At 38.5% G+C, this 24,286-nt stretch overlaps 1 protein-coding gene across 5 annotated transcripts in view; it reads left to right on the top strand.

Annotated features, from left to right (window-relative positions):
* Positions 1 to 16,915, top strand: part of LOC131246312 (protoporphyrinogen oxidase, mitochondrial) — a 67,073-nt gene extending 50,158 nt beyond the window's left edge. For 4 of the 5 annotated variants that reach the window (XM_058246286.1, XM_058246282.1, XM_058246283.1 and 1 more), the window contains 5 exons: positions 10,868 to 10,991; positions 14,197 to 14,305; positions 14,426 to 14,500; positions 14,966 to 15,072; positions 16,692 to 16,915. In XM_058246286.1, coding sequence (XP_058102269.1) covers positions 10,868 to 10,991; positions 14,197 to 14,305; positions 14,426 to 14,500; positions 14,966 to 15,072; positions 16,692 to 16,807 — 531 coding nt within the window. In that variant the 3' untranslated portion in view covers positions 16,808 to 16,915. The remainder of the gene's footprint in view (positions 1 to 10,867; positions 10,992 to 14,196; positions 14,306 to 14,425; positions 14,501 to 14,965; positions 15,073 to 16,691) is intronic. The other variant, XM_058246285.1, reaches the window with a different exon arrangement.
* The last annotated feature ends 7,371 nt before the right edge of the window (positions 16,916 to 24,286 follow it).

The raw sequence follows: 24,286 nt of genomic DNA, 5'->3' as shown, positions 1-24,286 counted from the left end.
GGTGTAGATTCATCAAATCTACTACATTGATGTCCTCATAAGCTTCTCTCTCTCTATAAATTCTTCTTGTATGGCCATTGAATCATGTCTTTTTCGAGCATGCTTCTCCATATACTCCATGATTTTCCTATGGATTTCTAGAATAACATTGGTACATGCTCTTGCATTTTACTCCCGATGCGTGCACAAGGTGTTGTTTATGCCGGCCAATACCACCGGGACTCACATATCTGCATAAGTAACACACTACATGGGACTTTTCACCGGACTTCGATAGTGCCTGTACTTCAAATCCAGGTCATTTGATTTTGGCCTCAAAGTAGAAGATTGGGAAGAAGACATGATGACACTGTAGTAACCTAGTTGGATAGAGTAGTTGACTGTAATGTGCTAATTGCTAGTGTATAAGTGTGTATTAGAGTCTAACTTTCTAAGTACTAATTACTAAACTAAGCAATTAATAAGTAGTATGTACTATTATAGTAGTATACTACTTAGTATTAAGTAGTAATTACTAAATAGTAAATGGTAAATATCAAATTAGATATTAGTTACTAAATAAAGTAAATAGTAAAAATACTAAAAGTGAGAGAGAGGAAGAGAGTGTCACTATGGATGAGTTACAATTGTGTGTGTGTGTGTGTGTGTGTGTGTGAGAGAGAGAGAGAGAGAGAGAGAGAGAGAGAGAGTATTCACTATGGTTGAAATGAAGTCTTGAGTCTTGCTTGAGAGTTGAGTCTCTTGAATCTTGAACTTGAAAGTTGAAACTTGATAGTCTCGAAGTCTTGACTCTTGAATCTAGAATCTTGATGTAAATGATCAAACTCTTGAATCTTGATGCTGGATATTGTAAATGAGTATAAACTAGAAGTCTAGAAACTAGAAACAAATAAAAAACTAGAAAGTAGAAACAAATAAGAAGTAGAAAGTAGAAACAAACAAGAAACTAGAATCTGGAAACAAACTTGAAACTACAAACTACAAAACAGAAACTAGAAATTACAATTACAAACATACAATTTAGAAATTACAAGGAAACAAAATAAAAGACTTCGTTGGTCGAGGTTGATTTTTAAGTATGCTTTCTACTTGACTTGACTCTTGAGTTGTCGAGTCTCTTCAGTCTCGAGTCTTGAGTGACTCTTGATAAATGATTAGTCTAATGAAAGAAATTAGGAAACAAGTTATAATAGAGATTGAAATTTAGAATAAGAGATTAGAGTAAGAGAATAGATTAAAGAAGAGAGAAGGATGGTTATTTACCTCTTCTGTGGGAGAACTCCAGGTTAAGTCCGAGCTGGAGGTGTCTAAAAGATGGTTGTTTACCTCTTCTGAAACTGATGATGGATATGCATTTCTATCATCCTCATTCATAGATTCAACAAGTTTTGTCAGGCTCTTTTTATAATTTGATTTGTACGAGATTCCCAACCACCTATAGAATGTTGCAAGACTTTTAAGAAACTTTAATGATTTATCGCTTGACTTATGTCCTATACTCATGCCTGCTTCGACATCATTTTGTCTTGGAGGGGGTTGATGTTGTTGTCTGGTCCTGGATGCTAATTTTACACTTTGTTTTACGGCTTCTATATAATCATTTTCTTCTTGTTCCCTTAATAGTTTGTCTGCTTCTTCTCTACTAACTGTGGAGGCAGTTCCTGTGCTTGACCCTTCTTCAAGTATAATAGGCCTACTTCTATATCTTCTGTGGCTGATTGTATTGGTTGTAGGGGAAGGGGTGGTGAAAGCCTTTGTATTTGAGTTAAGAATGGCTCGAAATCAATCTCGGACTTCTAGAGGTGCTTTGCTACATGGGGCTGTCTCCTTCCCGATAAGCCAAATGTAATTTTAACCGATTTATTTTGTTTACAAGTTGTTTTCCACACAACTTGCATTGCAACTAATTTATCTTTCCATCCTGGGAGTAAACTTGGGATATATAATCCCAAATATTTGCCAATAAATCATCTTCCAATGACATATCTATAAGTGTGTATTTTGAAAGAAAGAATATTTGGTTAGGTTGAGGCAACATAAATAATTAAGGAATGAAGATAAATAAACGCAACCAACTAACCATATGAGATTTAAGCAACATTAAGTCATTTAAAAGAATAAATGAAAAGAGAAAAAATATAAAAAAAGAAACATTGAAATACATAAGCTGATAAGTGATAAGCATAGAAAATATCCATCCACTCATCAAATGTTACAATTCAAGTCCATAAATAATAACTGTCAAATTGTTGTAAGCAAATGCAAGGGAAATAGAAGGGATTGTCTCATCCTACTTCTCACTCTCCTCTTACTCGAACTCCTCATCAACAAAATTCTCTTTCCCTCAATTGGACACAGCCAATCTTGTGTACAAATGAGCGCTTCAACTGATTTCAATGTAAGTGAGCTTCGATACTTGTTCACGATCCTACTCCCCATACTACATGCAGATTTGGACGCTACGGTTGAAATTCGAATTGATAATGTCTCGTGCTATTAACGAGAGCACAGGGTACTGTGATTCACGAGCTTTTGACTTTCACCAGTCTAAAACATCAAATTCTTCACCGTTGTACTTTACAAGTAGCTCCTTGAGATAGTGGTCAAGTTCTTTTTAGGTTGCTTGCGTTTGAGTCTCAACTTGTGCCATGAAAAACATGAAATCGTCGATCGTGTTTTTCATTGTGCATCAACCCTAGAACTAGAAGCCACTTGATGAGTTTGACTTGCGGTGTTGTCTTTTGCAGCCCCCAAAGTTTCTACATAGAAATTGTATAAATCTTCAATTGCATCATGAATCTTATCGACCTCAGTAACACTTTTCTCACTGTATAACTTTTTAAAAATGAATATAACCATGAACATCTTGTATCGAGGATCAATAACGACTGCAACAACCGTTACCAGACTGCACTCAGACCAATACTTATCAAACTTCAACTATATACACATAGTCATTATTTGTAGAAAGTTTGGTCCACTACAACTTCTGTACAAAACATCTTTTACCCTCTAAAGTTCTGGCATAAATATATTTGTCGTTGGATACTTGCTTCCTGAAAAGATCTTTGTTATGTCGTAAAAAACTGAAAGGAGCTTGCGAACTGCTTCAGCTTTTGTCCAATCATTATCAGAATGCAACTACTAGTACGCACTATCACACTCCGCATAGTGAGAGAATGCATCTCTGAAAGCTATCGTTGAATCTAACATTTCGTAAGTTGAATTCCAACGTGTCATGACATCCAACTTCATCATTATCTAAGATGACAAATTTAACTATTTCATGATCTCATTCTATGTATTTAATCGTGAAGGTAGCTCTCGTATGTATTTCACACTCTCTTATGTTCTTGATCATTGCCTCAATTGTTTTAAGCCCATCTTATATAGTCAAGTTTAGTATGTGGGTACAACACCTAACATGAAATATTTTTTCACCGAAATACAAGTCACCGGTGGTCCTAAACTGTTTCCGCAAATTCGTTATCACGCTATCGTTTGCAAATGCATTGTCTAAAGTTATTGAGGAGACTTTCTTCTCAATGTCCCACTCCACAAGGCATCTGTAGATGTAGTCTGAAATTATCAAACCAATGTGAGAAGGCACAAGATAACGGAAGTTTATAATTCTTTTGCATAGTCTCCATTCGGCATAAACGTAGTTGGTGATTAGTGACATATATCCCTTTGGTTAATTGGAGTCCATAAATCTGATGTCGGGCTGATTCAGGAAACCGATGCCAATTGTCATTTCAACTTGTCCTTCTCACTTGCATACTTCTTTATGCACACTCTTTATTATTGAATGGGTGACCTCCTATATGGGGTTAAGGCCTCTTGCTAATTCAACAAAAGATGGACTCTCTACCATATGAAATGGTTTTTCATTTGCAATAATAAATCTGGCCGTCAACTCATTCACATGGTATCTGTTATACTTATAGGTGGACAAGGTACCTTGAGATGGATATACCAAAGATTGGGTAAATCAAAGTGTCTATTGGCCTGAGGTCTAGCTTCTCACTTTTTTTATGACACTTCAAAAGGTGTTTCTTTAGAGTTTAGGTTGACCCATCTACTTGTTTAGCATCATATCTTCACCGTGCCGTTATTTAGGATTACTTCTTCAAAATCTTCTCACACTATCGATTTTTTTTTATTTTTTTATTTTTATTTTTTATAAACTCCGTGACTGTGAAGTACTAATATCAACGGGCACTTCTTCATCTTGTAGACCTAATCTTTCTTCTATGATCATCGGCGAAGTGATTGACAAACCGTCGGGGGCATTGAAAATTTCCTCACTAGTCATCTACTAATTGAAAGATACTAAATTCGATTAGCATTATAATGCCTTAAAAATTTATATGAAATCCTAAATTAGTCACCAATCCAAGGTTAGATAGATTGTAATACTTTCATATTCCTATTTAAACACCCACACCGAAATTCCGGCAGCCTCCCCATGTCTCTCTAGATAAGTTGATCTTCCATTTCATTCATATGCCAAATATCTAAGCAACGTGAAGATATTTGACATGAGAAATAAAAATGAAGAAACATATCTAGAGAGAAGTGGAGAGATGGAGTAGAGATCAGGCATGAGCATTTAGATAGGTTATATGAAAGCATACTATCTATCTAACCTTGAACTGACTAAAATGGGACAATTTGAGTGATTTTTATGCCACCAAAAACACATTATATCTATGTTTGGCCACATAGAAATCCTCAAATGGACAACTAATTGTCTAATTCACAAAAACAAACCACATTAGGCTAACTGTCTAATGCACAATAATAAGCTAAGAAATAAGCAATGTAATATATACACATTGAGCTAACTATCTAATGCATAATATTAAGCTAAGCAATAAGCAATGTAATCCATAATTCACAAAAATAAACCACTAATTGTTTGATTCAAACAAATAAAACACATTAGCCATTTAGGATTTAGGGTTTAGGTTTTAGGGATTAGGTTTAGGATTTAGGTTTTAGGGTTTAGGGTTTGGGTTTAGGGTTTAGGTTTATGGATTAGGGTTTAGGGTTAGAGATTAGATTTTAGGGTTTATGGATTAAGTTTAGGTTTAGGGTTTGAAAATGGCTCAGCCAGAGCTAGCCCGGCCGCACCCGAGCCAGCTCGACCACACCCAAGCTAACCCAATGCACAACACGGTCCACACCCAGCCCGGATGCACCAAATGGTCCACATCTAGCCTGACCACACCTGAGCCAGCCCAGACGCACACCACATCCAACCCAGATGCACCCGATTTCAACCATACCCGATCCCAATTTCACAAACCCTCCCAAATTAAAAATTAATAAAATAAAACTTACTAAATTACTTTGATTAGGCAGTCGGGTGGCCGGGTGGGTGTGGATCATCCGGACGAGTTGATGTGGCACTGTTGGGCTCGAGATGCTGCTGAGGCCTAGGCGAGAGAGAGAGAGAGAGAGAGAGAGAGAGAGAGAGAGAGAGAGAGAGAGAGGGCAATGGTGATGGCGGGTGGCTACCAGACTTGGGAGAGGAGGAGGATGAGAGAGAGAGAGAGAGTGTAGGATTGAGTCAGGTGTGGGTAGGGTTAGAGAGTTTTGGAAATTAGTTTTTTTTTTTTTTTTTTTTAATATACCCGAACCTAAGTTGAGTCGGGTTTTGGATCAAGTGGAGTTTGAATGAGTCAGGTTTCGAGTCGAGTCGGGTCGAGTTATTGGGTAACTAGGACTCGACTTGGTTTGAGTTCGGATTGGGCGTAGTCTACTCGGTTCGGATTGACTCACCCATTTGGTTTGGGTCGAGTTAGGTTTAAACGAGTCGAGTCAGCTGAGTTGAGTCATCCCGTGCCCAACTCTACTCACGACTACCCGACATTAGAGAGTAGGCTATGATTGTGCATCGCCACCCTCATTAGGACATGCGGGACTCATCAACGTGTTGAAGGAGTTGGATCCGGTCCTCTGCTTGCTCACAACTTGGTTGACGTCAATACCAAGAGACGTTGCTCCCTCGTCTATTACTGGAGCAGGACCTCCCTCACATCATCTAAATCAACTGATTTGACCCACTCATAAAGTGGGTCTTCAGCATTATCAATGAGATGCGCCCATGCATCTATCAACAACAAGTTTACCTGGTCCTGGTATGCCTCCATGCTGTGCTCTGCTCAAAGTTGCCTCTCTTTTAGCTTCATATTGTTATGACAGTATACGATCTTTTATTGCTTTTCATATCCTAGTTTGTTCCTTTTATTGGTGTGTATGAGTAATTGCGTGCTCCAATTCCTCTCGCATGGTGAAGAGGAGATAATTTGAGCGAGAATGTAGATGGCCAGTAATTGCAGTATGAGAACGTCACCTCTGTACAATGCCTACCACTCGCCTGCCAATCCATCAGAAGCATGTATTCGTGTAAATGGGGAATGTAGTTGCTTAATCATTAACCATACTACTTAATTTTTAGAAGTAATAAATATACCCACACAACATCATCGTTTCCCTTAATGCTTTTCCAAGTGCAATACGCACCCTTAACATCTCTAAACTACAACCGTTGCCAATCATAGATTCATAAATCCCCATTATTATCACCCATATATTTGGAGACTATAAGAAAGTAAATGGCTCAATTTATCATTACTTCTTTCCCTAAATTTGTCTCGTCAAGTAAGGGAATAGCTTTTGATAAACCTAATGGATTGCCTTCTTCAATTCGTTATCTTCCCATAGTTGATGTCCATAGTGGAACTTGGGGTTTAGGTAATGTGTTGAAACCTAAATAATATTTAATCAATGCATTAATTAGAGGTGTACATGAGTCGAACCGAGTCGAGCTTGGCACAACTTGACTAGGCTTAGCTCGACACGGTCCTCGAGGCTGACTGGCCAGCTCGTCTCGGTTCGGTCAGCGGCTCGGGCCAGTTCGAGCCGAGTTTGAGCTAAGATCGAGCCAAGTTCACCTGTGCAGCATTTTCACAAACACATGGACTGCACCTTCAAATTCTCACTACATGTAAAACACCAGCAACGGTTTTACAAGTATTTCAACAAACACCTTGTAGGCAACATCAAAATCAAGAAAAAAGAGTATTTGTTTGATGAAACATACCTTCCTTGCCACGAGCCAACACTTCGTTGAGTCATTTCATCAAACACTTAGTGAGTAACATCAATATCAAAGTAACCGAGTCACCGAATTGGTTCGATCCAAGTTCAATTCGAGTTGGGTTCGATCCGAGTCGAGTCGAGCTCGGGCAAGCTTGAACTCGGTTTGAAATTTTTTCGAGCTCAAAAAATCAGCTCAACTCGGCTCGAACTCAGTTTCGAACTGAGTCGAATCGAGCTTTTTCAAGTCGAGTCGAGCGAGCTAACCGAGCTAACTCGGTTCGTGTGCAGTCCTAGCATTAATATATAAACTAAAATAATATTTAAAATGCTAGTGAAAAATAAATAATGTTAAACATAAGAAACTTATCATCCTGGTGGAGTGGATGCTCAAGGGTATTGGTCCATCTGTTGTCAGTGATGTCAAGCACCCATATATATGAATTGGGGAATGCAGTCCATATCTCCTCTCTCATCAATCACATAAGCTTGTACATGGACCCATTGAAGGCCATGTCTCATTATTTATGGTCTTAAGGATCATATAAATTGGTTGCAAGATGCTAATGACATCACGAACTCTGTCACGGAAGGAATCACTAAGCACAATCCCTGCAACCCTCCATGCACTTTGAGTCTTTCTCTGGTTCCACTTCAAATATCTCTTAGATTTGAATAAACTTCTCAGCCTCGCCCTACGCTTGTACAAGTTGTGGAGTGTGATAAAGTTCATGGCGAATTGTGTTGCACCTAGTCAGATAATATCCCCATGACACTCATCAGGCATTGTGGCCAACAACCATGAATAACTATGTATGAAGGTCGTTGTCATACTTGCAGCCTCAATGGTTGTCCTGGTTGACCCTCTTTGGCCTATCGACTTGAGCATCAAGTCAATGTAATGAGCCATGAATGAGTTCAATAAATACTATACTTCTTCATCACCTTCTTCTCCTCATTAACGAATGCACCGTTATTATCCGTCAGAACTTGCACCACATTCTTCAAGTCCACCTCTTTAATCACTCCCTTTAAAAGTCTATGTATATAGGAGTAATCCTTATGTGGGCGGATGCATCAATAGATCTGAGGAAAATGGGCTGCCCCCTGCAATACACCATGAAGTTAATAATTAGCAACTGAGTGGTCCCCGTCCACCCATCGCACATGGTTGTTACCTCGTATGTCTTCCAGTTCAACTTGAGTTTCTTTATCCAAGCCTTCATCTCCTCATACTCACGGTTGAGGTAAACTCCCATGATCTCCTCTAGTGTTGGAGGTTTCACGCCTTACCCAACACGTTGGACAGTGTTGATCATATTATAAAAGTGGAGGTTGGATGCTTTATACGCTGATAATGATATGTGACCTGAAATGAATCACCTGGCTATATCACTCCTCAGTCTCCTAAATCCCCTCTTCTCCATAAATCTTTTAGTCTCCTCTACTTGTGCTTGCAATAGGTGCATCTGTAACACAGGTGAGCGCTCTGGGCATGTTGGACCTACCCCCCCGACTACTCCGACCAACTTCACATGTAGTGGCCTCAAACAACGGGCTAATCTCCTCTGCTCCCTATCCCACCCTGATGTCAAGAATCTGCACATCGCTTGTCTATCATCCATCCTATCCTGCTCAGTAACACAGTCCTCATGATATGCCATAAATCGGCATCCTGCTCCTTATCAACAATCCCTAGATCCCATCCAAGAATTCATAACTCCTCCCTAATATCCCTCTCCCATGCCTATTGTTGCCTGTGTGTCTTCCCCTTGCTTAACACATTCCTTGTCTCTTCTCTCACCAAGGTATTCCATAATGGCAGCGGTGGCCATAACGGCCACTGTTGATACCATTAAGATATGGGCCCCATAATGGCTGTTACGACTTAAAAACAACCTATTTGGATCCATTACGGGTTAATTTTTTCGTAATGGCTGTTTGGCCTTGTGACTGATAATGGTTACCACCATTACGTACCCGTTTTGGAATACTTTGGCTCTCACCTCCTTTAGATCACTTGGGTAGATCTTCACATTCTGATACCCCCCTACTAAGTGCTCCATCCATGCATAGAGACACTAATAGATCCATCATTCATGCATACGAACATGCATCCATCCATCCATCCGTACATACACACATACATAATCCATCCATCCATCCATACATTTACACACACATCTCTATGCGCGCATACATACATACACTCATACGTGCATCCATCCATGCATACATATGTACACACATGTGTGCGCGCACACATACATAATCCATCCATCTCCACCAATCCATCAATGCATCCATGCATGCATCCATACATAGATATATGATCCATCCATCCATCAATTGATCCATACATCGTTACATACATACATACACATTCATCCTTCCATCTTTGCTCACATAGATGCATTTCATGATACAACCATGCATCCATATAAAAACTAAATTTCTAAACAGAAAAAAATATCTTTTAAATAAAGATATTTAATTTTAATTTTTTTTAAAAAATAAACTGACTTTCATCAAGAAATGGACCCCATTGAACATCAACATACAACCATAAATAAGAAAAAAACTAAAACACAACATTAATCTTTAAAAAAAGTTGAATTTATTTATTTTTGAAAAATCAACAAAATTTGCATGAATTGATAGATCACCCAACCCTCATCATTATGTTAAAAATTGGGCCCTCAATTGGTTAATTTAGGTGAGAAAATGGGGAAAATTGGATTTCTCCAATTTCCCCAAATCTTTTGCATATCAATTTCTCCAATTTCTCCAATTTCCCCAAATCTTTTCCATATTAATTTAGGTGAGAAAATGGGGAGAAATCCATGTCAATGCATGAGAATCATGCATGGAGATGGACATGTGTAGACATGGATTTGCAGTGAAATCCATGCAGAAAGAAAGAGAAAAACACAAAATTCCCTAAATTTTCATACCTTAGGTATTTTGGCTCACGGAGCTTTTGAGCTTCGATTTCTCCCCTCAGTAAATGGATTTGATTCAATGCGCTTCAAGATGAATGGTCAAAATCAAATCCCCCATAAGCTCCAAAAAAAAGAAAAAAAAGAAAAAGAAAAATCTCGTGGAAAAAAAAAAGAAAAGAATCCTTTTCCTGTATTAACAGGTATTGGCAATAATATCGTTAATACGGTGGAGGGAGGGCAGCAAAGATACAATAACATATCGAAATATCAGCGATATAGAAAACATACCATTTGAGGGGGTTTTGGTATCACTTGGACGGCGAGGCCAACATTATCGGCAATAAGATTGATATTATCGCCAATAACTGGAATATTGATGCATGCAGAACCACCACACAGGCGCACCAATGCACGAGCAGAAAAGCACACAATTTCAACTTTAACATGAATTTTTTACCAATGGCCTAAAACTATAAATCTTACAATTGAATACCTATATTGATGAAATAAACTTGTAAATTGTGTGTCGACTTGGCCTTCCACTCCAAATTGTAATGGTTGTGAAAGGAAATCCACTGGACCCTTGGGTTAGGGCTGTCAGCAGGGCAGGCGTGGTTGGTTTGGACCCATATCTGGATATTTCAAGCTAGGCCTATTCAAAACTTTCATTTGTTCAGGTCGGGCCTTGTCTGTTGATGGCCCTAACTTCTTTTCTTCACATCTGTCTGTTAGCCACTTTGCAGTTTAAATATGGAATTCTTCTCTTTTGATAACCATTTCATGTCAATGGTTGCTTTTGTGTCTTTCACAAAATGCAGGTGAATTATTTGCCACTATCAGTTATAATTACCTCCTTTAAAAAGGACAATGTCAAGCGGCCCCTCGAAGGATTTGGAGTTCTTGTTCCTTCCAAAGAGCAGGACAATGGTTTAAAAACACTTGGTAAGCCTTGGCTATGCATTATCAGCATATAAATGCTTTGAGTTACCAGTCCACTATTATCTATTTTTTGGGTATGGCATTGTGTATGACCTTTGGTCCAGTTGTTATCAGGCAAGCTGCACATCATAAGGTGCAAGTTCATCCATTTTTCATGTGCCATACATGATACATCCATGATAATTTTGGAACATCATACTTGCTGGCCCCAATTTAATGGAGAAATTCCTGAAAATTAGATTGCTGGGACAATTTTAGCCATCTGTTTTAGGCACAAAGTTCGGACAGTAGCCATTTTTTTTTTCTCAATCTTCTGTTTGAAGCAGACATCCCACTTGAAAGAGTGCTTAAGCTAATTAACCTATTCATAATGGAAAAAAGGGTCTTGCATTGCATAAAGGAAAGCCTTATTGCAGAATTTCTGTAAGTACTCACCTTAGACCCCAAGCCCAAGCTTATCCATAGCAAGCCCATGCATAGCCCTAGCACATCTATAGCCTAAAAAAGCACATCCAAGCAATGCTGTCAAAATTGTTATCATATTGCAAATTGTAATAGAGGTTGAATCGTATCAAATTGCAAATCGTATCATAAATTGTAAGATTTTTATGATTTTATTAAAAATATGAATAAAAATATGAAAAATATAAATAAATTAGGAAAAAAAAAAAACCTTAGCAATCATCCTTTTGCCATCAACATGCACCAAGTAATACCATGTCATGATAGTGATGAAGGATTCTTATCTTTCTTTCTTTTTTGTCTTTCAAGAATTTTTCCTTAAAAACATATGAGGATCCTGCGGTAATATTTATATTCTTGTTACCTTTCTAGAATGTAGAATCACACTGGAAAAGCGACATTTGATTATGTAGGCTGAAAAAAAAAGATCTCTAACCATCATTCCACAATACATAGTCAACATGAGGATATGAATCTCCAACTGTGACTCGATTGACTTCTGCAACTGCGGGCACGGCATCTACAACTCGCTCTGTGTCTTGATCAGATGCTGCTGACTAAGCAATAGAAACTGGAACTGTTGCTACTATCAAATGAGTCAATCCGATCCATTCAGTCAACTAAGTCAAATGCAATTGCCCTGCTCCAGTTCCCTCTGCTTACACCTGGTCAATTCGTTGATCGCCTCCGCCCCTGCTGTTGTCTCTGCTGAAGATCCCAAGCAGGAGCAGCATGTGGAACTTTGAAGTACCATTCGCACGAAGCTCATAGAGCAAATTCGTGGCGAGTGTGAAACCAAACAGCTACCGCGGCTGTCCATTCATTGCCCCACTGTTGAAACCTGCTATACCGATATAGCTGAGAGCATAATGATAAGTCAACATGATTGTAACCATCCATAAAAACATTCCAAATAAGTCGTACATCAATTTGGTATTTCGACCAGTTAGGAAGTAAGAAATGATAATTAAAAAAAGCCCAATGATTTGATGTTGAAGAGAATATATATCATTTAATCTCTTATAAAGAACAAAATAAAATAATTTACCTTTTATAAATGATTCTTTTTTTTCTTTTTTCTTTTTTTGAATGGTTTCTTCTAAATGATTTTTAAAGCCCTCACTAATTTAAAAGCATAAAATAAAAGCCAAGTGAAGCTTAAAATAGAAGAAAAAACATAATTTGATTCGTAAATCATAAGATTCAAATCATAAAATCATAGGATTCATATAAAAAAGGATTCAAAGGTGGGACTCAAATCATTTTGCTTAAGATTCAACCCAAATTGTATATTGTAAATCATTAATCATAGGATTTTGACAACACTGCATCCAAGTTGGAAAATTTAAGAAATCACAAAATGGTGTGGGACCCAACCTAAGCCAAAGGTAGGCCCCACACTATTTTTTTTTTGAAAAATCATATGACATGGAAAAAGTTTTTCCATGTCCTTGAGCTACAACCTATGTGGCCTTGAATGCAGGAAAACTTTTCTGCGTCCAAGGCCAATTTTTTGGGCCAACTTCAGGTTCCAATTTCTTAAGTTTATGACATTCAAAACCTGTAACATGTTGGTCAATCCGGTCTTCGGGTGCGAAGTCATGGTTGAAATACAAACAACGCCTGAGAATTGACTATTCAAGAACCTGAATTTGACCTAACTTTTGAACCCCACATCTCCCTAACCCCCATGACTTTTTCTCCCAAACCAGAACCATTAGTTAGCCCCAATGTTGTAAAATGGCATAAGTGATCACGTGCAACCCAAGAGGGTTGTGTGCACATGCGATCACACAACCCCTAAAACTCCCTAATCCTCAAAATTCCTGAGTCCCCATTGCCTATCTCTAGGAGCCCAGTCCCAATACTTGGGGAAAATTTGCTAATCCTATGGAGAGATAAGAATATGATCAAGGGATTCTTAGGAGTGGTAAGCCAAGCCTTCGGCGACCTTGAAGGGTAGAGGAATTCACTTGTTCTTCACCCTACGACTTCTCTGAGAGGACCATACAAGGCAAGACCCTCCTTCAACAAAAAGTGGAATTTCAATGCCAGTACAAATTCAAGCCTCAAGCACAAGAATTCTGAAGATCAAAGCCTCATCCAAGCTACGAGAAGATGAGAAAGTGATCAACTCGCCACCTTCCCAAGCCTCCCTTTTTGCCTCCGTCTCTATTCAAATTCTTTCTTCTTTCTTTTCTTTTACCCTTGGGATGCAAGTCGAACATTTGTTGATATTCTAATAATTGGAATTTACTTCTCCTCAAGTAGAGACTGCATCTTTGCAGTGGAGTAGGGTGCTTTACCCCTTACTACTCCATAATTGTGGTCCTTACTCTGAAGGGTGGTTTGGAGACCTAGTTGAAATCAACTTCTTGAAATCTAGGAGACTACTTTCTTGAATTTTGAGAAACCAACAAGGATCCTAGCCATCTTTGAACCATACAAAAGAAATGGGCTAGTAGCGACTCCAAAATTGACCTCATGGGCTATACCACCCCCACTAGACGACCGTTGCTATGTTGAAAGAAAGATAGTCATTGATGAGATAATTAGGATCAAATGATCGATGTGATTTTAAGCCAATGCCCTGTCCAAATTGGAGCCATGATTTGGATGATTTGAATTGGCATGCATGTATACCGCATGTAGGGTTGATGAGTTGTGAAGGTGCAGCTTGCCTGATTTTGCCTTTTTCTCATAATTTATAGCCCTAAATTTTAACTGACGCTTTTGTGCCAAGCAGGTACACTCTTTTCTTCAATGATGTTTCCTGATCGAGCCCCTAACGACCAGTATCTGTATACTACCTTCGTTGGAGGAAGTCGGAATAGAGATCTTGCAAGAGCTTCATTGTATGGGAAGTTTCACTTCTTGTGTTATTACCGTTAGAAACATTTCTTCTGTCTTTTTCAACAGTTTTGTTTTACATTCTTTATATCACACTTCAATTCTCATATTAATTCCGTGCTTAGGGACGAGTTGCTACCTATTGTGACTTCTGACCTTAGGAAGCTGTTGGGTGCCGAGGGACAACCTACATTTGTGAAGTAAGACCATTTTCACATCTCTGTACATTGCTTGGTAGTTGAGAATGTATTGTGCTTAATATGCATTTTTTAAAGATTAAGAGTTATATGATCCTCAAGAGAGGCATCAATTCTTTGCCTTTTCATTCCAATGCAGACTTTCTGTATTTTTTTCTTTAGTGTTTATCTATAGGCCACCATTTGAAGGGTTAGGATTTCCCATTTGAGAAGTTTGAGGCACGCTCCATCCACTGTTGGGCCCATCAGATCAATGGTCAATTATGCAGTCATAGGCCACTTATACAAACTGCAAACCAAAGGATAATATACATATCCTTTTACCCAAGGATTGTATAATTCCTCTTCTTTGTTTAATGTGAACCCAGGATCATGGCCCCATTGCCCTGATCACTTGAGAGGTTCAGGACCTGTTCCTTTTTTATTGATGCACATTGTCTAATAGTGATTATCTACATTCAACTGTAGACATGTGTTCTGGAGTAATGCCTTCCCCTTGTATGGGCATGATTATGATTCAGTGCTGGAAGGTATAGCAAAGATGGAAGGAGATCTTCCCGGGTTCTTCTATGCAGGTAAGTACTTTAAAAATTGAACTTTAAGATAGCTACATTTTTTGACTTTGTATCATGGCCTTGTTTTTACACTACAATATGAGCTATCACATAAAGGATTAAAAAACACATCTGCAAGTTGCACACGAATTATATATATTGGTGAATCAACATGTTATTTATAAGTAGAGCACAAGTTCAGTGAGCACCTATAGTTGGTGGCAGCACCATTAAGGTGGGAATTTAGCAGGAATTTCAAATTGTGAATACGAAATCCCCTTTGAAATGGATGTTAAAATTCTTTCTAGCAATTATTGGATGGTGGGAGGTGTGGGAGCACACTATGTTCACACTATCTTTTGCCTTAAAGTTAATCAAGCGTAATCTTTTATATCTATTACCAGAAAGATGAAGAAGATGGAATCATCCTTGTAGCGAGACTCTCAATGTGTTCTTTACTTATTTATTGTTTTTTTTTTTTTCTTAGGTAAAAAGTCAGTTGTGTTTTTAATCCAACTATAATTCTTTATTTATGTAGTTTTTCTTTCTTAGGAAAAAGTCGTTTATGTAGTTTAATCCAACTATGTCCTGAATACAAATACGCACTGGTGTAGCGGGAGGGAATCATCCCTGTAGTGACTTTTAATGTTTTTTGTTGATAACTCACTGATATCAGCAAGAGGATGTTTTAGGCACTAAGATGAGCTCTTTATTTATTTATTGTTGTCTTTCTTAGGAAAAACGTCATTTGTGTTGTTTAATCCAACTATTTCTCGGATACACACAGGTCCCGAATATCACCGATCCGGTGTAGCGGGATTCGTAAAGACTAGTGTTCCAAATATTGACGATATTATCGGTATTGCTAGTTCAACTATACTGAAATTGCTAGAAGTATAAAAATTTCCAAATATCACCGATATTTTCAATTACATCGCCGATACTTGGTGATACTAAATTTTATATATTAATGAGTGTTGGCCAATGCATTGATTGGCTACAAATTTTATATATTTATTTTTTCAATAGCACATGGTTAGGTCCCCATAAATGAAAACTTATTATATATAGTAGTTTTGTATAATATTGTGATTCCTATGTCATTTAACATGTCCTAAAGTCTAGCATTGAGCATGATTGTGTTGGCATGTAAGTGGGGTTTAGCAAACATGTATCAATCAGCTCCCCACTATTCTTTGCAGCTGGCTAGCTGAGCGCATCCTTTCCACTGTTGGCTCACTGGTACGATGTGGGTGTACTTGGTGCCAACTTGGGTGTTTATTATCTGATACGAGTGTACTCTTTTGGCATGGGATGGGACTGTTGTCAATATCAGCCTCACCCATTCTGAACTTTTGGCAATCTACTATTTTTAAAGACTGCCCAAAATGTGATGAAAAGGCTGTCTATGACAATTGAACCAAACGAAAACAAATGAAAGAGGAATGATTCTACCCAATTGCAAGTAACAACAATTCTGGTCGATCATTGAAAAAATGAAAACAAAATGAAATAGGATGGTCCTATGTGAGGCGATCTGGGCCTGTGAAGTGTAATTTCTTACATGTGGTGCTTCAAGGGTGTTCATTATGATACAGATGTACTTTTTTCTTCTTCTTATGGACTGTATGAATTTACAGGTAACCAGAGGGATGGACTGTCTGTGGGAAAAGCAATAGCTTCTGGTTGCAAAGCAGCTGACCGTGTTATCTCCTATCTCAGCTCTTCTGATAACAAGATGCCTAGTGGGACCTGATTGGCAATATAGGACGTTGACAAAGTTATTTGGTAATTGGCATCACAATACTCTTTTTTGTTCGCTTCTTTTTTGTCTCCTCTTCAATTCTAAAAGTGTTTGGATGCATCTCCTTTTTCTTTTTCTTTTTTCTTTGTTTTTAATGGATACCTAAGCCGTGTTAAAGGAAAGCTAACAAAGCATAAAGGATTCACAATACAAATCTCAGGCCTCTACACTCCCTGCAAGGAATCTTTTTGTGGCTAGAAAATACAAGATGCTTAGCCTAGCCACAATATCCTTGATTATATCCAGTGTTCGAAATATCAGTATTGCGTTACGTATCGCATCCTTGGGATACAGATACGTATTGCATCCTTGGGATGCAGATACGTATCGGTTATCACATGGGATATATCGTTTGTATCGGGTAATTTATCACACTTTTTGGGAAACATTGGGAAAATGGTTAAATTTTTTTATTGAAACTTCAGGAATTGTTAAAAAAGACCTTAATACACACTCTTAAATCATACCATCTCAAAAAATAACTGCACATAATAGGTTTCTTTTGTATAGGGTCCTAAGCTATGCACTATCTTACTGAGCTAATGCAACTATATTCAAATTGAATGCATAACATTTAAGAGTGTATGTGATGATCATTTCATCAAACACTCCTAAATACGTCGAAATTAGTCTCAATTGATAGCTGGTTGATGGAAAAGAAAATTAAAGAATAATATTTTATTAATTTTTAATTGAAAAATGATTTTTATTTTCCAAAAATTGACAAGGACTTAACAAATCAGTATATTAGCCCGCATACATGCTTGATTTCATGTTTGGGGTGCAACATTGTAAACAATTTGGAAGAAATTTGAGAAATTTTTTATTTTCACCAATTTTCTCCAAATCGGACCACCTACACTAAAAATTTGAAATTAGAATATATGTGATGATCATTTCATGAAATACTCCTATATACTTCGAAATTAGTCTCAATTGATAGCTGGTTGAAGGAAAATTTTGAAAAAAAAACATGTAAAACATGAAGAACCAATGGATATCGAAATCAAAGCTCCAAATCAATGACTTTTCATGCAAAACATGAAGAACCAATGGATTTATAACCATTTGACACAGATTTAACATAATTTCAACCAAAAAAAAAAAAAAAATGATTGAAAATCGAAAATGCTCACTTGATTGAACATGTGAGATATATCAGCACTGCCTGTGTGTTTTGTATCGCACAGGTGGGATACAAGATATATCGTGGGATATATCGGCTGATATCATCAATATTTAAGACATTGATTATATCTACAATAAAGCTTAGTCTCCACGGGTCATCTGATTTTCTACAAGCAAGTCCAACAACTCAAAAGAAGAGACCTGCACCACAACCGATATTGCAATAAGCTGGAGAAGATTCACAGCTCCTTTGCCCAACACCTTCCCATTTGCTTCCACTTCATCGACTCATCCCACCATCCCGGTTTCCTAGTCCCTTGTCATCTCCCTATCCCTGCACCTCCCTCCAAGGATGAAGAGAAGCCCTACAGAGTAAATTTTAGCTTCCAATAGCATGTCAGCGAAACAAATGCTCTCCTAGATTTTCTTGGAAAAAAGGATTTCTTTTCAGTTGGAATAAACATCTGATGCCACTAAATCTTCAAAGTCCTCCCAACCAAGGGCCAATCCTACCAAGTAGCTTTTAATTTTAGATATTACCTTTTGCACTAGAATCAGTCCATCTTCAAATATTCCTATCTCCCTCTTTCCAGGTGCTCCACAAGATGACACCTGGAGCATTTTGCCATGGTATATTTCCTCTCTCTTAATAAACCATCCTACCATCCTTCAAACTTCTCTACTATATCTGGAAGAACCCAACACACCTCATAAATTAAGAAAGTGGCCCAAACTGCAATGGCCACTTTACAGTCCACAAACAAGCGATCAATGTACCTTTGCTTCATTGCACATGCTACATATATTCAGAAACTGAAGGTTTCAGTGCTGAAGATGATCTGGCATGCGGATTTTGCTGGCAACCACTATCCAACAAAAAGTGGTAACCTTTGTCAGGATTGGTTTGGCCAACACAACCCAATTCGAGGGAATGACCTCCAAACTTGGGGATAAAAAGGACTTCACCAAATAGTCTCCCTCAGAAGATCATTTCCAAATCCTTTGTCCACCCTATTGTAGTCAATGAACACTTCTTCAAGACAGGCCCAAAAGTTAATAAATTCTGTAGTCTCATAACGTTCATTTTACCTTGATCTCTTTTTGGCTAGCCATCTATCAATCCTCATTAAAGCATTTTCCAAGGGAGAATTGCCCAAACCACGTATCCTCTGAGAATCTATTCACATCACAACATGCACCCCGCTCTATGGATACCTCTTTGAACTAGGTGGTTTTCTTCACACAACCATCTCCCCAGAGCCCCACCCCAATCATCCACAATCCAACCCCTTTCCTTGACTCTGTATTTACTTTGGATATGCTTCCTCCACAAAGCCTGCTCGTTTTGAATTAGAGACATTAAAAATGATTAATCAACATCGACTATAATCCCTAGCCTTCCAAGCTAATGATGTGGGTTCGATTCCGACTACCCATGCCTCCAAAGTGCCATTGCCATTTCAATTGGAGCCCAATCCCTTTCTTTGATCCTTCCTATATAAAAACTTGCCTTCCCTTTTATCTGCACATCACTCCATTTAAACAAGTTGTGTACTGCCTTCCTTCCCCTTTGCCTTGCCATAAATATCCCTCTAATTTCTTTCCAATCTTTTCATCACCACATTTGGTATTTTAGAAAGAGAGAGGTAATGGACCGAAGGTTTGCCAATGAAGACTTAATGAGCAAAACCACTGCCCAACAGGAATAAAAGTTTCAACAGCACTAACCACTCACAACAACATTGCCAACTTCAAAACTTGAAAGTAAACCACGAGCCTCAGACCTGCAGAATACCAAGAAGAGCTGCCACCACTGTGAATGAGAACTGCGATTGTGGATTTCCTTATTGAGATGCTGAAGAAACCACACCTCTGCCCACATGGACGAAAACGATCTGCTTGCCTCTACAAAAATCCGGCACCTCCTCAATCAAATCCGCAACTGCATTTTTTGAGTCACCTTCCACTATGGCCAGGACAGTCTGAATCTGACCATAGTTTTGACAGCTTGCAGGAGAGGCAGCTTCTGCATAGTTAAAAGAGTCCAACCCAGAGGGTTGAGTCAGCTAGCTTTAGAACTATGTTTTTGATAGGGCGTGTTTGGTTGCACTGAAATCATGAAATTTTGCTCTAAATTAGACTGATTAATCATGAAAATTCATGATATTTGGTGCAACCAAAGAAACCCCAAACCAGAACATTTGTCTTTTTCAACTCAAGTTGTTTCTGAAAATATCGGTTTTTGGGTTTCATTGCCCCTCCAAACTGACCTTCAGAAGTCACTTTAATTTTGGGATTTGTCAATCTAAAACAGTAATGATCAATGGTATAGAATTTTAGGGTTTTGTATTGGGAGGTTTGCTCTGCCCCATCTACACATAATAAGCATGCGCCGATACTGGATGCGCATGAGATCCGATCTGTCTGATGGGCCACCTTGATTAGGTCTCTTAACTAACAAATCAGCCTGTTTCACTCAAATGGGCTAGTGTAGAAAGCAAACGGTTTGTTAAAAAGCTTTCTAGCCATACATTTATTTTCTACACTGGCCCACCTGAATGAAACAACATGATCTTCTTCTTATTCTTCGTCTTCTTTTTTGAGCCAGAAGATCTGAATGGTGTGGCAAACCTGATGGAAAGCTTGGATCTCACACACATGTATTGGCACATGTACTTGCCTGTGGATGCAAGTGCAAGTGACCATACAATCCTACATGCATGTGGGCCTAGCAAACCTCCTGCGTTGGTTTCAGAGATGTAGGCCCTTGATGAAGCCACTTTCATTTCAAATATAACATCAAAACCAATTTACAGGAACTCTGGCACCAAACGTAGTCTAATTGTTTTGGCCGGGGTCCACCTTCCACTGAAAATATAAACTCCCCAATGAGGATCATGTAAGTTTCATTTTGGCAAGTTTGTGTAAAAATAAAAGGGGAACATGAGGTAGGTCCCACCTGAAGATGGCCACATGCAAAAATTAAGCTGGTCCAGTCATCAGGTAGGCCACAGGTGTATGTGGATTTTTAATGGCTGGCAATTTTATTGAAACAATCCATTCATTTCGTATGGGTTACACCATTCACTAATCCAAACCACTCATCACACGGCCCCTGCATGGAAAAGAAAGTGCCTATTACCCAGTGGACTGAGCCGGTGTGTGATGGTTATTCCTAACCCAAGCCCTTACTCTTTTGTGCAAGATCTGGGTTTTTCATATATATTACCAAAATGCTTTTGAATCCTTAAATGGACTGGACTGCTCACCACCACCTTTGCCATTATCATCATCAGCCGCCACCACCACCATGGCCATTGTCATCATCATCATCATCATCATTCCTGGCATTTCAATAGCCATCTAGATGGAGAGTCACTGGATTCTGGCCACCAGTCAGACGGTGTGGTCCAATATCAATCGGCTGATTGATTGTGCTATATTGTTGGAAGTTAAGGTTGAGAGAAGAAAAAGAAGATAGAGGAAATCTGCAATGGGTTTGAAAACCATTTCTATTGATTAATATCTAACAAGAAAATATTTACACTTCCCATTATTTTCCGGATATGGCTAAATATTTAACTTAAACTGGTTGTTTATGTATCCAAACAGCCTCTGTAAGAAGAAAACGAACAGGAAGTATCATCTAAATTGCATTTATTTTTTTTTCAAATGAGATATAGATTAACCACATTCAGTATAAGCTCAAGACAAATGATCTAACCATGTTTCGGCTTGTGATTGCATTTAGTAAAATTTTCATAAACTAATTTCTACATTAATTGTACTAAAGTAGCAATCTCACTTGAGTAGTCATTCAGTCTAAATGCTACATGAAGAATAGAAGCTACGATAGTATAAGATCATAACATGCTGTGTTTCTTCTTCACTTTCCTCCCTACTATTTGTGAGGTTTGCAAAATAAGCAGTTTTAATGAGATTTGTAATATAAATACCTTTATATTTTGCAACGATTTAAGGTCCCATTCTAGGATTTGATTTCCTTGTACTATGACCAAAATGAACTCCGGCCCTCATCATCCCTTCCAAATGCTTGCCATTTCTCCCAACACTTACTTTCTTTTAAGTTTTTTTTTTTTAAAATTTTTTTTTAAAGCACCATGAAATAAAATAATTGTTCCATCAAAATCTTCAACTGAAAAAGTCATTAATTCTTTTATACTCATTATTATCTTTATTACCAAATAACATGACTGGACCAAAATCAAATAGAAAAACAGTTGGAAAGAAGAGAATAAAATTTGCTCTTAGGAATCATTAAATCTCGTAAATGATTGTTTTAAAATATTCTTTATTGCGTCCTAACACAGCAGGGAAGGATATGTTGAGGTCCAGCACTGTCTTCCGTAGGGGATAACTACTCTAAAACCATGGAGCTTATTTGGACTCCTCACAGAAATACCTTGAATCCATGAGGAAAATAAGAAAATAGAAATAATTTTCTAAAAATTTAAAAATAAATGGATAAATTAATAAATAAATAAATAACGAGTTTACAACCCTTAAATAGTGATACGAATCATGGGGAGAAGTTTCGGAACCAAACTACAACTAAAACTCCCTAAAATCGTGTAAACTTACTATTTATAGATGGTCATGACTTCTGCTTGACCTCATATTTGGCCTAACCACTTTGTTCTCCTAATTTTCTATGCACTTTTCATGTTGGACACAACTCCTAAAACTCAATGGATCAAAAGTTATGATTGAACTAAAACTTACTATAAATAGTAAAAATGGAAATAAAAAGGATTTTCAACCGTCAATCTGATGGAATCTCGCAAATTCGGTGTGGGCAACCCAGCATAGCGGGTTGGTTGGCTAAAGTAGCCTCTCCTACCCCAAAATCATATACGGTATGTCGAATAACTCATTTCGATTTGCGAGATATGCCCATTTTAAGGTTCTGACGGTCCGGATCACTTCCACCTCTGATCAGGCCTTCTTTGGTCCATCTTGGCCATGAAATTGTCTGCAACCAGCTCTACATCATCTCCCCGTTGCTACTCTCTATGCGGGCCACACACAAGAGAAGTTCCAGAGGACTACTCCATCATAGAATTGAAAAGATGCTAATAAAATCTAAGCTATTGTAGGCTTTTTTGTGGGGGTGAAATTTGAACCTTACAACGGACAGTAGCTACACTTCCAATTTTCAAAATAATCCTGATTTTATTTAAAATGGCTTCCCATATAATTTAGATTCAAAGTTTTCCTCCCTTTGAAACTAATTGCTAGAGCAAAAATGTCCAAAAGCTACTCCTTACTAGTAGAGATTCACACAATGGCCAACTAAAGAATTGGCTCATATTGAGTTGGCAGTGGCAAGGTTGTGCAAGAAGTTGTTAGAAAATGAGTAATGGTTTATACACCCTATTGATGTAAGAATCTAGACCGCCCTCCTCAGACCTCCGAGCACATGCACAATAGAAGAACCAAGGAGACCCTAGCTAGAGCAGGGGACCCTCCGATGCCAAACTCAGGCTAGGAATCTGAGTTTGGTTGTGTAGAAGGGTTTAGGGTGAGAGATTCTACATACCTTTTCATGTAGATGGGGCCCTTACTTATAGTGTCCGTAGGACGAAGTAGTCCATAATCTTAGGTAAGATGTTAGCCGTTGGGCGAGATGTGCTTAAGTGGTGAATGTGGGCAGTTACCCTGGAATCACACGGTGGACGATTACGTAAGTGATGGGCATCAATGGTTACCCTAGAGTTGTGCATAGCCGAGGAAGATCATCCACCCAGTCGAGGAGATAGGTCCACACGGTTCTAGTCGAAACATCGTGGGTCGGCACGGTATGGACCCCTTATCTCATCCGAGGTGGATCCATATATGAATAATCAGAGGAGGCTATCAGGACTCGTGAAGAAGTTAAAGGCAACAGAAATTGGTCATCACAAATATTCGAGCTGAACCTTTGTTTATTTGTGTCGGGTCGAGCTGATCTAATCGGTTTACCGGATGAAGCCGACCTGAACTGAGCCGAGCTGAACCAATCGATCGACCGGGGATGGGCCGAGCAGAACTTTGGTTGATCAGCTAGGGATTGCTCCAAGGAGCTTCGAAATTCTGCATTGGTCGTCTGGGCTATTGGTTTTTTTTAAGCTGAAGGTTGGCCCTATCTTCTCTTCGGCCCCATTTGTCCTTAATGAGACCTTCCTTAACTTCACCAAGCCAATCAACCCCTTGGGCCTATCTTGAGACAAGCTGGACTGACCAGGGCACTTCAAGACAGTCCTTGTGAGGTACATAGGTGGAAGCTTGGGGACGTGCGCTGCT

This window comes from Magnolia sinica, chromosome 5 (genome assembly GCF_029962835.1).
Source record: "Magnolia sinica isolate HGM2019 chromosome 5, MsV1, whole genome shotgun sequence".
NCBI classification, from domain to species: domain Eukaryota; kingdom Viridiplantae; phylum Streptophyta; class Magnoliopsida; order Magnoliales; family Magnoliaceae; genus Magnolia; species Magnolia sinica.
This window is presented reverse-complemented; position numbering and strand designations above follow the sequence as displayed.